Source organism: Eptesicus fuscus, chromosome 15, assembly GCF_027574615.1.
Source record: "Eptesicus fuscus isolate TK198812 chromosome 15, DD_ASM_mEF_20220401, whole genome shotgun sequence".
Lineage (NCBI taxonomy): Eukaryota > Metazoa > Chordata > Mammalia > Chiroptera > Vespertilionidae > Eptesicus > Eptesicus fuscus.
The window spans coordinates 19233969-19249326 of record NC_072487.1 but is presented as its reverse complement, the minus strand read 5'-3'; the positions used below and the strand labels follow the sequence as shown (position 1 = coordinate 19249326).

Below are 15358 nucleotides of genomic sequence, written 5' to 3'. Positions count from 1 at the left end.
AGGTTCCCACCACCGCAGGACTCTACCTGGGCAGAAGGGCCTGGGTGGGAGCCTGACACTGAGCAGGGTCTTGCCCTAGGCTGACTAGATTCCAGGCTAAGTAAACCCCATTTGCTAAATAATTGCATTTTGCAGCCAAATGCCCACAAGTCATCAGTTACCGCCAAACTTAGGGTAAAGTGAAATGAAAGAAGCAAGACAGATACAAAGAGAAAGTGACATAATATTGGGAGAAGAGAGGAGGGAGCCCAATTCTGGGGTGTGTCACCTGAGAACCACCCTCTCACAATCTAAGACCCCTCAGGGGATGTCGGAGAGCCGATTTCAGCCCAATCCCCACAGGCCAGGTCGAGGGACCCCACCGGTGCACAAATCCGTGCACCGGGCCTCTAATATCCTATATAATAAAAGGCTAATATGCAAATTGTCCCCTCAGGAGTTCGACCACTCGCTATGACATGCGCTGACCACCAGGGGGCAGCGTGGAATGAAGAAAGGCTCTGGCCCGCAGCTGGGGGAAGGAAGGCCCCGATCAGCCCTGATCGCCAGCCAGGCCTAGGGACCCTACCTGTGCACAAATTCATGCACCGGGCCTCTAGTAGTCAATAATATTGTAATAACTATGTATGGTGTCAGGTGGGTACGAGACTTCTTAGGGGGATCACTTTGTAAATTATATAAATGTCTGACCACTATGCTGTACACCTGAAACTAATATAAAATAATATTGAATGTCAACTCTAATTGAAAAATTAGAAAAATAAAAAATCACACTTTCACACTATTTTCTACCAATCCAATTCCACTTTCTGACAGTAAGACATCTGATTCTCATTCCTCTTCATATATTTATGTATTTGTTTAATCCTCCCTGAATGTTCAATTCCCAGCTACCTTGGCCAATGCTGAGCCTTGTCACATACCATGGACCATTCCTCATCACGGCTCAGGCTAAAGTTTAGTCCCTAAAAGGGGGAAGAGGAAGGAAGGGGAGGGAGGAATAGCAAGTTAGAAAGTTCAGCTGCAGTCATGCCATGCCCTCTCGCCCCTAGTGAATGCACTGGACCAAAGCTGAGCCCTGGACAGGCCCTCCCTCCTGAAAACTCTCTTGGACTCCTATGGGGGTTTGTAATCAGAGGAAGTAAAGTGAGAAGATTTGTATTTCGGAAACTTAGGGCTATGGGTAAATTGGAAAGTGGGAGATGTAGAGATAAATTGGGAGCTGCTAGTAATTGTCTGAATCCCTTAGAGTGGGACAGGATCCTAGACGGTGCCCTGCCTCAGGCTTTCTGGAGGGCTGTGCTCCATGGTGATTGGCCATCGCCTGATTGCTGTCTGCCTCCGGACCCCAGAGGCATGCTGAAGGAAACAGACATCTGTGAGGAACTTTAAAAAGTCACGGATGGAAATGTTGGGCAGAAATGCCAAGTTGAAGGGTTAGACACAAGGTTTTAAAGAATGCTTCTAACAAGTAACTGAAATTTACAATGGCGTTTTGCCATCTAACAAAAACTTTATTTTAAATTTTTGAATAAAGAAACAAGCCCTAGTTTGCTGCAAAAACCAAGGTAAGGGATGGGTATCAGGGCATAATAGCTTGAGGTAGGGAGAGTCTGCCTTTAGAAATTATGTGCATTTATACCAGCAAATGTATAAAATGAGTTACTGGAGACAATAGGCCATTCATTACTTTCTTTAAAAGAGTGGGGGAAAAAAACCTTGGCAACTCACCTAATGAGCCCTCAGCCAAAGGAAGGTGAAAATTCCTCCTGTGTGTAGCTAATACAAACACAAGCTGCTAAGAAGGCCAGCCTCCACGAGTTCTTGATTGACCACGTTATCTCTGATGGCCACCTTTACAAAAAGCAAACCTGTCCTTGGGGGGACTGCAGTCTGCCTTTGCCCATTGGACTGCCACATACCAGTGCTATGTTATTGAAATACCTCCAAGTATATTTGTAACCCTGGGTGGCATCAGTGTGTTTCCATTCTTTAGGAATAGAGCTATCATTTTGTCATTTGTCATTTTCTGAAGTTGTACGCATCAGGGATCCTAAAGTGTGCATTTCACATCTATTTTCTTCTGCTGTATTCATTATTCTGACCCTAAGAAGTAGCAGAATATAATTAAGCATGTAGGAGCCAGACTGCCTAAGTTTGAATCCTGATTCTCTTGTTTACTAGCTGTGTGATTTGGACAAATTACTTCTGAGAGCCTTTATAACGTTCCCCTGTGGGAACTTGTAGTACCTTCTTCATAGGGTTGATGCAAATATGTATCCCACATCTTGGGTGACCTTAACCTTGAGTCCTGCTCTAATTCTGGGGTGTGGAGCCAGGGCTTATACATCCACGGTGCTGGCCTCTGTGATAGGGAGCAGCCCCAGTCTCAGCCCCATGTGTCCAAGTCTTGGTAGACTTGGATGTAATGCAAGTGGCACTGACATCTGTGTGAGTGTTGGCAGGAGGCATTGTGGGCCATGACTAATTACTCTTTTAACTTCTCCAGGCCTCAGCTCCTTGTTGTTAAAATACAAATAATATTAGCATCTCTCTCACAGGGGTATGGAGAGGATTACAGAAGACAATACACATAAAGCAACTAGAAAGTGTCTGGCTCATTGCAAGTTCTGTGTAAATGTTAGACTCACTATTGTTATTAGCAATAATGTGTGCTATCAGCTAGGTTGCTGTCACATTATGACTTATAGCTCATGGCTAAGGGTCTCTGCCCAGCCCAAGGTCAGGAACTGGCCAGCTCTAGACAGAGTGACAGAACAACAATCTAATAGGCTGGGCTTTGGGCAGAACTCTAGCACCATCAGGGAATTGGGAAACCAAGGCTAAACCTAAAATCCAGTTTAAAAGACAGGCCAATTCAAGTATACCTGTTGCTGGGCAGAGGGCAGGAAGACTAATTCTAGCCTTGTGGGTGGGAGGTAGCCCTCTGTCACCTGCCTGCCTGCCTGTGATCAGGTGTCAATCACTCAGAACCTGGGCAGGGTCCAGCCCGAAGCTACAGAGCGTCAGCTCTGACCTGTCAGCTCTCAGAACTTTCCTTGAAAGCAGGTTTTGACAAAAGGGACAGGAGTGTGGAGAAGGACTGAGAGGAAAGAAAGCCTTATAGAAAGAGAACTCTGAGGGAACCAGAGTCTCCCGAAGGCCCAAACTGAAGCCTAAAAGCTGAAAGAAACCACAGTGATTATGATTACCATCCTTTTTTATATAGGACCAGGGTCCTTTAGCCAAAATCATTGTGGCTCATGTGTTTGAAATTCAGAATTTTTGTATTTTTAGGATTATTAAGACATAAAATGTATAACACCCCTAGTAATTTCGGGGTGGGGGGGTCGGGAGGGGGAGCATAATCCATCAGGCTAATACTGTTATAGTAAAATAAGTTAATATTTACACCAATCGGGATGTGACCTATAAAAGCATTACGTCAATTCATGTCCAGTGTTGTCACCAATAGTTTATACCACACTGAAGAAAACTCTATGGTGTTCAGAGCTTTGGGGTCTTTGAAATTGGTGGTGGCAGTTCTTTAGTGGTTGAGTGGTTAGTTCTTGAGTGGTTTAGTTCTTGAGTGGTTGACCAACTGAGTGACTAACCAAAGGTACCCACACAGTTGACTGGGGCTCCACTCACCTCGTACTTACTGAGCATCTGCTGTGTTCCAGGCACCATGCTAGGCACTGAGGTTACAGGGGTGTGCTGGTTTCTAAGGGCCGCTGTAACAAAGTACCACAAACAGGGTGGTTAAAACAACAGAGATTTATTCTCTCATAGTCTGGAGGCAAAAGTCGTGCTCAAAATCAAAGCGTCAGCAGGGCCATGCTCCCTCTGAACCCTGTGAGGGAGAATCCGTCCTTGCCTCATGTAGCTTCTGGTGTTTGCTGGCAATCCTCAACATTCCTTTGCTTGTAGATGCATCACTGGCTCTCTGTCTGTCATTACACGGCATTCTTCCCTCAGATCTTATGGGGACCACAGTCATGTTGGATTAAGGGACCATCCTACTCTAGTATGACCTCATCTCAAGTGATTGCATCTGCAATGACCCTGCTTCCTAATAAGTTCACATTCTGAAGGACTGGGGGTTAGGATTCTGATGGGGGATTCATACCAACCCGTAACAAGTGGTAAACCAGAATAGCCATACCGCCATGCTCTCATCAAGGTAATAGATTACAAGTACACAATACCTGAGCACAATAAAGGAAACAATCAACAGAATGAAAAAGCAAATCATCTATCTGATAAGGAGTTAATCTCTAAAATATATAAAGAAATCCTACAACTCAATAGCAAACAAACAAACACAACAATTAATTCAAAATTAAAATGGGCTAAAGACTAGAATAGACATTTCTTCAAACAAGACAAACAAATAGCCAGCAGATATATGAATATTGCTCAATGCCACTACTCATCAGGGAAATACAAATCAAAACCACAATGAGATATCAACTCAAACTTGTCAAGATGGCTATTATTTTTTAAAATTCCATGAAATATCACAAGTGTGATATTTGTGAGGGTGTGGAGAAAATGGAACCCTTACCCACCATTGTTAGGAATGCAAAATGGTGCAGCCACTATGAAAAACAGTACAGTTTTTCAGGTGGTTCCTCAGAAAATTAAAAATAGAGCTACCATATTATTCAGCCATCCCACTTCTGGATATTTTATCCAAAAACGTCAGGACCTTGAAGAGATATGAGCACTCCCATGTCCACTATATACTCACTATTCACAATAGCAAAGATGTGGAAGCAACCTAAATGCCCATAGACAGATGAATGGATAAAGGACATTTGGTCTCTACATAGAATGGAATATTATTCAGCCTTAAACACAAAGTAAATTTGCAACGTGGGACAACATAAATCTTAAGGACATTATGCTAAGTGAAATAAGCCAGTCACAGAAGGATAAGTACTCCATAATTCCACTTATATGCAGTATCTAAAATAGTCAAATTGATAAACTCAAAGAGTGGAATGGTGGTTGCCAAGGGCTCGGGGGAGCAGGAAATGGGGAGTTACCAAGCAATGGGCATAGAGTTTCAGTTGTACAAGATGAATAAGCTCTAGAGACCTGCTGTACAACATTGTAAGTATAGTCGGCAATGCTGTATTAAACTTTTTATGATTTAGTTTTGGAAGTTACAAAGCATCACCCTGCCTCATTCTCTTCATTACAGTGGAGTCACTGATTTCAGCCCTCTCTCAAGACTTCATCTTTAGAAGGGCGAAATGACAAAGAATGTGTGTATGTATTTTAAAACCAATAACCCCACAACATATTAAAGTGTGGGATTCACCCAAGCTAGGGATTCCAAAATAAGTTTATAGGCATTCAGATAGGAGCTGAAAGAAATATATTCAACCCAGCTTCTCCTCTTCTATTCATTTAAAATTTAGTGAATGTTGATAGGACAATTTCCAAGGTATTTTCTGGAGATAGCATGGTACAATAGAAAGCACAAAGGCTTTGGAGCCAGGTACACCCACGTTTGGGCAAGTCAGCCTCTTGGCCAACTGTAAAATGAGGAAACCCAGTAGAGCCTGTCTCATGTTGTTATGGAGGTAATTAATGACATGGCATGTGTAAAGTGCCCACTCTGATGGTAGATCCCTTCCATTTGCTAATTTATCAGGAAATAATTAACAATATACATTAATTATCTAGAAGGTGCTATGATGAACCTTGTGAGAGATACAAAACTGACTCAGACATAGACCTTGCTTTTAAGAGGCAAATACTCCCATAGGGCTCTTAACAGGCAGAATAACTATAATACAGTTGAGAAAATGATATGTGCCTGCCACAGGTATAATCCTTTAAATGTGGATCAAATTTGGATATGTAGAAATGGAATAAATTTTGAGGGATAAGGAAAGGACCCAAAGTATTCCAAATTAGGATTAACAATTTGAGTAAACACAGAGTTAGAAAATACTGGAGAGCATGAATTGAGAATAAGAAAGTAGTTTACTACAGATATAGCTTAAACATAGAGTCGATGAAAGGAGGTCATGGAAATAAGGATTGGAAAAGTAGTTACATATCAGAGTAGCAGGAACAGATTGAGTATACACTCAGTTTTACAGTCTGACAAAAAAAATATTAAGGCTGAAGAATTTAAACCAATTTTTAGGGCTGGCTATGGAAGGTAAGGAACCTAGCTACTGAAGGACACCCTTGCGATGCTTTTCTTGGCTAAGTCCTATTGTAGTATCTTTCTGCCTCACATTGTAAACAGAGCTTTCTAAAAGTGATCATTAAAGAGCACTTCTGACTCAGAGCCCAGGCAACTGAGCTTTATCCTTATCATTCCCATTTTGGAGGCTGCAACAGCAGGGAAATGCAGTGGGAATATGTTTATAGGTCCTTGGCTCGTTATAAATGCACTTCTTGAGACGTGGCCATTTGGAATGGCCCATTTATGCACTCAACTCATCTGTGGTTATTTGACTTCCACCTCCAGATAATGAGGAGTTCTCTCCAGTTACTTTCCCTCAAGAAGACTGATCTACTTAGCAACCTTCACTTTTGTTACATTCTCCAGTCCCAGGCAGGGATGAGATTTATACATAGGACAGAGGCGTTTGTTTCTATGCTGTGATGGAAGCTTGAAGGAAGTTGGAGCCAACGACCTTTCACTTTGAAGCCAAGGAAAAACAAGCACCATTTTTTCAGTGTCGCTAAGAATGGGAGCTGGAGAGATGAACATAAAGGCTTCTTCTAGGCTCACTCTTCAATACGTGGTGCCCAAAGCCTTTACGTCTTACCTAGCACGCCCTCCTTATTTTGATGAAGTTTATGTTCCATCAAAATAAACACGATTGAGATCATTCTTGATGATTTTGTGGGTAAAATTGAATGTTCTGTTTTATCAACTTCTTTGCTTTAGTCGAAGTAAATAAATGCAGGAGCATAAAGGGAAAGGGTGGATCTGAGGCGGAGGATAGAATTCCTAGCCAATCTTTGTGCTGGAACTTCCCACATTCCCAGGTAGCTGTTTTTACTCCATTAACAACATTTCACATCATGGGCAGTGTTCTCTGCACAGGTGCTCAGGGTGTCCTCTTCTCTGATTTCTTCCCAGGTGGGAAATTGGCAAGTGGAGTCCATGCAGCCTCACCTGTGGGGTTGGCCTGCAGACCAGAGACGTCTTCTGCTCCCAGATACGCTCCAGAGAGATGAATGAAACAGTAATCCTGGCTGATGACCTGTGTCGCCAGCACAAGCCCAGCACCGTGCAAGCTTGTAACCGCTTCAACTGTCCCCCAGCCTGGTACCCTGCGCAATGGCAGCCGGTGAGTTCTGAGTATTGGAGTTTGTGTTTGCATCAGGGATTCAGGACAAGGGGTCACTCTCTTCGAGTCGTTCTGTTCCTTTAAAGGAATGTTCAAGGTCAGCTCATTTTTTCCCTAGTGAGTACTCCGCCAATCTTATTCAACTCCAGCTCTTTTAATTACATACCATGTTCTTTCTACTGTGCCGCACCATGTAATCTCCAAAAGCAACTCAAATGAACCATGTAGTAAGTAACCTGAGCATATTCGTGACAAAGCTTTCACCAGGCTCATGAAAAGTCTTAGAAATAAGGACAATGTGGTAGGTTTTCCATAAAGCTGAATTTGTCCTGAATCTGTAGCCTTTCTAGTTTTTTTGCTAATTAAAATTCTAAGAGATAAAGGGACTAGGCAATGATGTTTCTTTTTTTTTTTAACATAATGACTTAGTAAAATAAAAAGTTAGAAATCTTGAATCAACTCCAGACATTTTTTTTTTCCTAGTCCTGTGAATTCCAAAAGTCTGGGAACTGTTGCTTTAAAGCAGGGCTTAGCAACTGCAGCCCAAAGCCAAATCCAGCTCACAGCCAGTTGTTGCCACTAAAGTTTTATTGGAACACAGCAACACCCATTCTTTTATATGTATTGTCTATGGCTGCTTTCGCCCTGCAAGGACAGAACTGTGTGGTTGTGACAGAGACCATATGGCCCGCCAAACCTGAAATATGTACTCTGTCCTCTTACAGAAAAACTTTGCTGACCCCCCTCCAAAGCATACATTACAATAATACAAACAAAACTATTTTATCACAGTATCTTATCTAAACTTACATTTATCAAACTTTAAATAATCTTTTTGCATGCCTTTAAAACAGCACAGAAGAATTTTAATGATTTTAATAGAATCCTATTTGGCCATTTCCACCCCGTTAGGACATCAGTCATAGCTCCAGCCCCAGGACCTTGAAGTGACATCAAAGGTCACAAAAAGTAAGGCTGAAAGGTCAGGGGGACATACATCCTGGTTTTACTAAAAACAGTTTTTTACTCTCAACTCTGTCCCAATTAGAATGATAAAGTAGAGGGTTACAAATGAGAAGGAGAGAGGGTAGCAGCGTAGTGCATACCCTTGCTGTTCCCCACCCGTTCTCTGTGCTAGTCACGATCAGGTGCCAGAGCCCCTGCCTTCTCCCAGCCCATCATGGGGCTGTGCCTTAGCAAAGTGCTCCAAGGCTCAAATAGTAATGAGTGAGCAAAACACTAAAACATAAAACATCAGGAAACAGATATTGACTGTACATTTTCTTTTAGAGCTTAAAGGACTATGGCTAAGTTCATAAAGTCCATCTTTGTGTGATGGTTTGTGGAAGTCAAGAGGATGTTACACATTTTCAGTGTCTATGTAACAGTGTTTGGTTAAGAAATATATAGTATTACACCTAATTGAATCCTCCCAACTATCCAGTGAAACGTAGGTTTTATTATCTTCATTTTAGGGCTTGAGGAAACGGAGGCTCACAGAGCTAGCAAATTTAGGGTTGGCCATCAACCAGTTTTATGGGATCCTTTCCATTGTTGGAGACCACTGTGGCCGAAAGGGCCCTCGGGGATTATGTATGAGCCCCTTTGTTTTACAGATGATGTAAACTGTCTGAGATATGACCTTGTCCAAGATCTTAAAGGCTAGCCCAGAACCCAGGTCTCCTGGTTTCTAGTGTATTCATACTTTTACCTTTAACTGAAGTGAATCCAGGACCTTAAACTGCACCACTAACCCATGCAAGCCCTCAGACAGAACAAGGAATCAGCCCAACTCAACCTCCATTGTTGAAACTATTAAGTCGCTGTATTATTAGCTTGTTTTGCCATTAAGCACATAGTAAGTTCTGGATAGAACATTTATTGAATGACAAAAGGGATAAATAGATCAAGAATACTGCCACACAAGCCCTGAAAATTCTGACTTTATATCTAACTGTTCTGTTTGCTACATGGTTATAGGTCATATTGACCTGCCAGTAAAAGTGAGTGAAATACCAATCCCTTTAGGTTATTGAACAACCGCAGTAACCTATGGTGTTTTTAAGGTTTTAGAGCACTTCCATGTACAGGACCTTTTTTGGTCTTTTGATAGCACCATGCCCAGTCTCCCTATTAAAAAGAGTGGATTTCCAAGGAGTAAATATCCTTCCATTTTCCACCTACCTTGGGCCTGTTAAGACATGAATTCATTTGGAAAACTTTCTATTTCCTTCCATTAGGGAAAAGTTTTGGGGATAACTCAAGTACAGATATGGCTTGTTTTATTGTGCTTCACAGATACTGCAGGGGTTTTTGGGTGTTTTTACACATTGAAGGCAAGACCCTTCACCAGCAAAAAGATTACAACCTGCTTTATTGCGGGGGTCTGGAACCGAATCTGTAATATCTCCAAGGTATGCTTGTATAAGTACACTTTTCAGATCAGGAAACGAATAGTAAACAGCTCTTTAAAGTCCATCCAATGAGCCACTGACTACACTTTATTAGGACCTTTAAAAATATCCTATTTCATACTCAATACATAATAATTGTGGAAATTATTAAAACATAGTAAGAAGTAAAGAACATAGAAAGTAAAAGCCACCAACGATTCTATCCTCCAGGAAAGAAAAGAGCTGTTAAAGCATTTGGTGCATGGGGTCTGTTTTAAGGGTCCTTGGTCACTTCCAGGAATCTCTCTGAACCTAGTGGTAATGATAGACTATTTTTGTTACATTATTTCCTAGAGTCCTACTTCTTTGATTAAGTTTATATGGCAGAAACAGCTATTAGTGACCATTTATTAAAAGAAAGGAAGTCATTGTTTATGTTATATGGAATAAGTCGAGAGTAACATGTGTCTCCAGGCTAATTGGCTGTTGTCTTCAGGGAGTACTTAGGACACCAGCTGTTGATCATCCATTTGTCTGGTGAGCCCTGGTTCTTGGCAATCCTTTTGTGACAAGGAAACCTGCTGTGTACTCTCAAGGTCTGTCCCATTTAGCTGCTTGGATCTAACAGAGGATAGTGCTGAAGTCTCTAATCCTTCAACACCCAGTTCACTGTCTTTTTGTTGTTGTTGTTTTTGTTAATGTTTTTATTGGGTTTTTTTAGAGAGAGGAAGGGACAGGGAGAGAGAAATAGAAACATCAATGAGAGAGAAACATCAACATCTATTGGCTGCCTCCTGCATGCCCCCTGCTGGGGATCCAGCCCACAACCCGGGCAGGTGACCTGACTGGAACCTAACCTGCGACCTCTTGGTTCATGATTTGATGCTCAACCACTGAACCACATCAGTGAGGCAGTTTACTGTCTTTATTCGTGTGAAAGAAAAGGAGATGGGGGATCAAATGCTTCATTTCAAGAAGAAGATAACCCCATGGACGATGGATTGTGGCCCATTTGAAGGGAGAAACTCCCCCTCCTTGCGGTTTGAACACTGGGCTATACTGGCCTCATGCAATATGCTTTTCTTTCAGGGGGGGAGCATAATTTCAGTTAATCTTCATTTGCCTGCTAAGAACGCAACCTTCTTTGTACCTTGTAGAGCATTTGCCTGACAAGTGGCAAATAGCCAATATTTACACATTCTGCAGGTCTGGAGGGACCTCGAGTGGAGTCCAAGTATTTATGTTAAAATTTTAGTTTAGAAACAATTAGGCAGATGTGAAGCAGAAATCTAACTCTACATTTGGTTTTTAGGGGGCCTTCTTTATTTCAGTTCTGCCTCTTAACGCAATACTGTGTGCCTTGGTTTTTATCTCTGGTCTTACTGAAAGATTCATTTAATATTTCTCTTTATCAATTTAGCTTTAAAATCATGTTGGTTTTTGTTTAGTTGGCTTTTGAAACACATATTTAGTGCATCAGTCTTCTCTAATTTTTTTTTAATATACACATATATCATCATCAACTTTGGTGTTGGCTATATATTAACGTATCACATACACCTCATTAAGAGGCTATATCACACTGGTGTGTTACAGCACCATGGCTGAGAACCACTTTGTATGAGCCAAAAGTCAGTCTAACACACCTTGATCATAACAGTCTTCTGCTAAGGTTTGTCTCAGTGATTCTCTATGGTTATGTAATAAAGCCCAATGGCCTGCCCACCTCCAGCCTTGCTTCTCCCATCTCAGCAGGTACATTGCTATCTGCCCACACTTCTCCCTGCCCACATATAGTTCCCCTTCCCTCTGCCTGTCTGTCAAAGTAGGGCAGGCGTCCTACCTCTTCTGCCAGGACCTCTACCGTCCTCCCACACTGAAGTCACACGCTGTTCTTGACCAGTGCTGTTCATTTAACAGTCAGATACCACCTTACCTGGACAGGTGCTTTCCTGTGACTTCTGAGTTAGACCACCAGGTCAATGACAGCAGAGACCAGGTTTCAGTGAGACTCTACCACACCCCATGCAGGTATGAAAGCACCGAAGATGGTGCTGAAAAGGTCCATGGTGAGTCTGCCAGCTCATTTGTTGAACATCCACTTCATTTCAGGAGAAGCACTTACTAAAGAGAAGCACTCACTATGTATCATGCACAGTTCTAGGCACTTGACACGTTTAATTCATGTCATCCTCACTATCCTTAATGTGGTAGTTACTACAATTATCCCCACTTCACTGATGAGGAACCTGAAGCACTGAGAGATTACCACGAATTCACACTCATGTGGAAGAACTCATTCTACTGCTCTTGAATATTCTCCTTCATTCCTACAGCAGCCCTCTGAGGAAAGGCTCGGAGAGGCTGTGCTTCCCCTGGGTCACACAGCCAATAAATGAAACGGGGGGCCCGGAGGTTTCCAAATCCATTCTCTGTTCCCTATGCAGTACAGCTTTCCCAAGACCTCTTTACCATTTGCTCAAGTATTAAATTGTGAGGAAATCTAATACCAGTTCCAAAATGAGCAGTTTACATAACATTCGGTATGCGTTGCCTATATCCCGGGCAGTTCATCTGTGTATTAGTTTCCCACTGCTGCTGTAACAACTTACCACACATAAAGTGGCTCTGGAGGTCAGTTCCACTTGGCCAAAATCAAGGTGTTTGTTAGCAGGCCTGCATTCCTTCCAGAGACTCTAGGGGAGAATCTATTACCCTGCCTCTTCCAGTTTCTGGAGACCCCTTATTTCCTTGGCTCATGGCTCCTTCAAAGTGCTTCACATCAACCTCTAATTCTGTCCTTACATCCTCTCTCTCTCTCTCTCTCTCTCTCTCTCTCTCTCTCTCTCTCTCTGATCTGATTCTGAACCTCCTGCCTCCCTCTTATAAGGACCACTGTGACTACAATCAATCCCACCTGGATAATCTCCCCATCTCAAAATGCTTAATTTAATCACAACTGCATGGTAAAAGTCTCTTTTACCATGTAAGGTAACATATGCATAGGTTTCAGGGATTAAGATGTAGATATCTTTGGGAGTCACTACTCAGCCTACTACGATCTGCTATTTTGTGGGCTGACTATAAGCATCAATCTCTACTAGCACAAGGTACTTGAGATTCAAAACCTGTCTTCTACTTCCACACTCCTCACCATTGTCCATGAGCTTTGTATGCATCAATCTTCTCTCTGTATTCGTTTTTATTCTTTAAAAAAAATCTAAGAGAAATGAGGGGAAAAAAGAGAAAGGTGATAGACAAGTTAAACCAAAAGAATCAGAGAGTTCACCCTAAAACATAATTTATATTTCACTATGTTCCCTATATCTTATATTCAGGATTGTGTCCACCCAACTGTACACACATATTGTGCACATCTGTGCAGAGACTGAAACATTCACCACAGCCCATATTTTCATCCTTGCTTAAAACTGTAATTATGCAATCATTTCCCTATATACTCCTTTCTTAAAAATCAGGATTACAATTCAAAATGCCTGAAGTTTAGCTGCATAAAAAGGTGTATGGGAGAAGAGTCCCTGCTGGTAATATTAAGGGGAAAAAAGAGAATTTTAATGACAACTACAAATGCTTGAGAATTAAATTTTTCATTTTCTATATTTAAACACAGAGAGACAAGAATAACTTTGCTCTGCCTTTGAGGACTGAATTCTGGCAGAAGAGTCCATTTAGTCATCAGTTTTGTTATATTCCAGTGATTAAAATAAATATCCTTACAAGTTAGAGACCACGTTTATTTAAAATGTTGTGTCAGGAGAGGAAAAATCTCTCAGGATGTTTATCTCAGTTTCGGTGGTATATCTCATAAGAAAATGCACCTCATTCTACCTTTAGAATCAACAATAAATGTAAGCAAAACCGAGATCAGAGGTCAAATCTCACATGAGTAGTAGTACTTTGGTTTGTATTAGCAGAAAGCTCCTTGTAATAATTGCTCTGGGTTTTTGTGGGTGTGCAACCCCATGCTTCACCCAGTAACAGGAATATTAAAGAGGAAGTACACCCCCTGTACTTCCAGGTTTAAGAAGTTAGATGATTGAAGAAATTCTAATCCACAAAATAGTGGGCTAGAAATTCTATTCCCATTTTTATAGTCTTGTTTAGTAAGTGAGATTCGGTCCTCATTTTCTTTGTTTCTCAGGGCCCTAATGTGTTCTGGCTCAATTTCCACCTCTGTTGCCTCTAACTGCCTTTTTAACCTCTCAGTCTCAAATATTGCAAAGTTACAAATATCAAAGGTCTAACACCAAGCTTGATAACATGCCTACCTTCCACCTTTTCCAGTCCCCCTTCATGGGTTTTGTGGTTTGGGTGACACCATCTTCTAGCCTGTTCTGTAGCTGGTAACTGGAGCCATCTCAGCCTTGTCTGTCCTTCACATTACACCTGAAACCTTTGGATTCCACCTCCTATACCTTCCCAAACCCAACTGTTCTCTTCCTTCTTAATCCTTCTCTTACTGTGCTGGTTCTAGTCCTCACAGTTCACCAAACCATTACAAACAGCCTTTTACTTGGTCTCCCTGTGTTGTCTTGCCTTAATTCTCATCCGGTATTTCCCAACCTGGTATTGATGGTTCCTGACTACAGGACCCCTGTTGAGCCTTTAAAATAGTCATATATAATGTATTACTATTACTATTTTAGTAGGTGTAAAATATGCTGTGTTGTTTAGAGTTACTTGACCTGGAAGGCTCTTCTCCATGGCACAACTATTAACATCTCAAAGGGCAGTTGTCTTTGGAACCCATTGGCCTTGGCTGCCTGAGTTTTTCTACAACTGGATCATGTTAACTGTTACTTTAAAATCCTTAATGACACCGCATGGTCTTGAGATTATGTTCAAGACCCTTCACAGTCAGCCCCTCATCTGCCTTCTCAGTCTCACTTACCAACCACCCTTCCCGTGAAACCTAAGGTCCACCTTTTCATGGCCCCTCACAGGTAATGAACATGACATGTCCTTCATACCCTGAGTCCATGAACACCTGTTCTCCCTCTGCCAGCACTCCTGTTTCCCTGGCCAACCTCCTCTGAGGAACCTTCCCCAACTCTTTTTTAAAAATATATTTTTATTGTTTTCAGAGAGGAAGGGAGAGAGAGAGAGATAGAAACATCAATGATGAGAGAGAATAATTGATCAGCTGCCTCCTGCATGTCCCTACTGGGGATCAAGCCCACAACCCGGGCATGTGCCCTGACTGGGAATCTAATCGTGACCTCCTGGTTCATAGATAGATGCTCAATCACTGTGCACCACCAGCCAGGCCCCAACTTTTCCATAAAGACTTAATTATACTTTCCTCTGTATTCCCTCTTTTGTAAAACTAATCACATTTTATAGTAATTTTTTCTCCCTAGCTGGACTACAAATACCTGAGACATAGTAACCATTTATTAATCATCCTAAATCCCAGCATCTAATACAGTGCTTGGCACTCAGCTAGTGCCCACTAAATGTTTAATGAAAGAATGAATTAGTGAATGAAAAAATGAATGAAATGAGTTAGAAGCTATAAGCAAGAGCGCATTATGTTAAAACAGGAAAGTTGACCTTAGAAACAAAGCGTAAATGTCTCTTTGTATTGGGCTCAATAATATGACTTGAGGTATCAAG

At 41.7% G+C, this 15358-nt stretch overlaps 1 protein-coding gene across 2 annotated transcripts in view; it reads left to right on the top strand.

Moving 5' to 3' along the window:
* Positions 1-15358, top strand: part of ADAMTSL1 (ADAMTS like 1) — an 882329-nt gene that overhangs the window by 733470 nt on the left and 133501 nt on the right. For both annotated transcript variants that reach the window (XM_028150731.2, XM_008145030.3), the window contains one exon: positions 7118-7328. In XM_028150731.2, coding sequence (XP_028006532.2) covers positions 7118-7328 — 211 coding nt within the window. The remainder of the gene's footprint in view (positions 1-7117; positions 7329-15358) is intronic.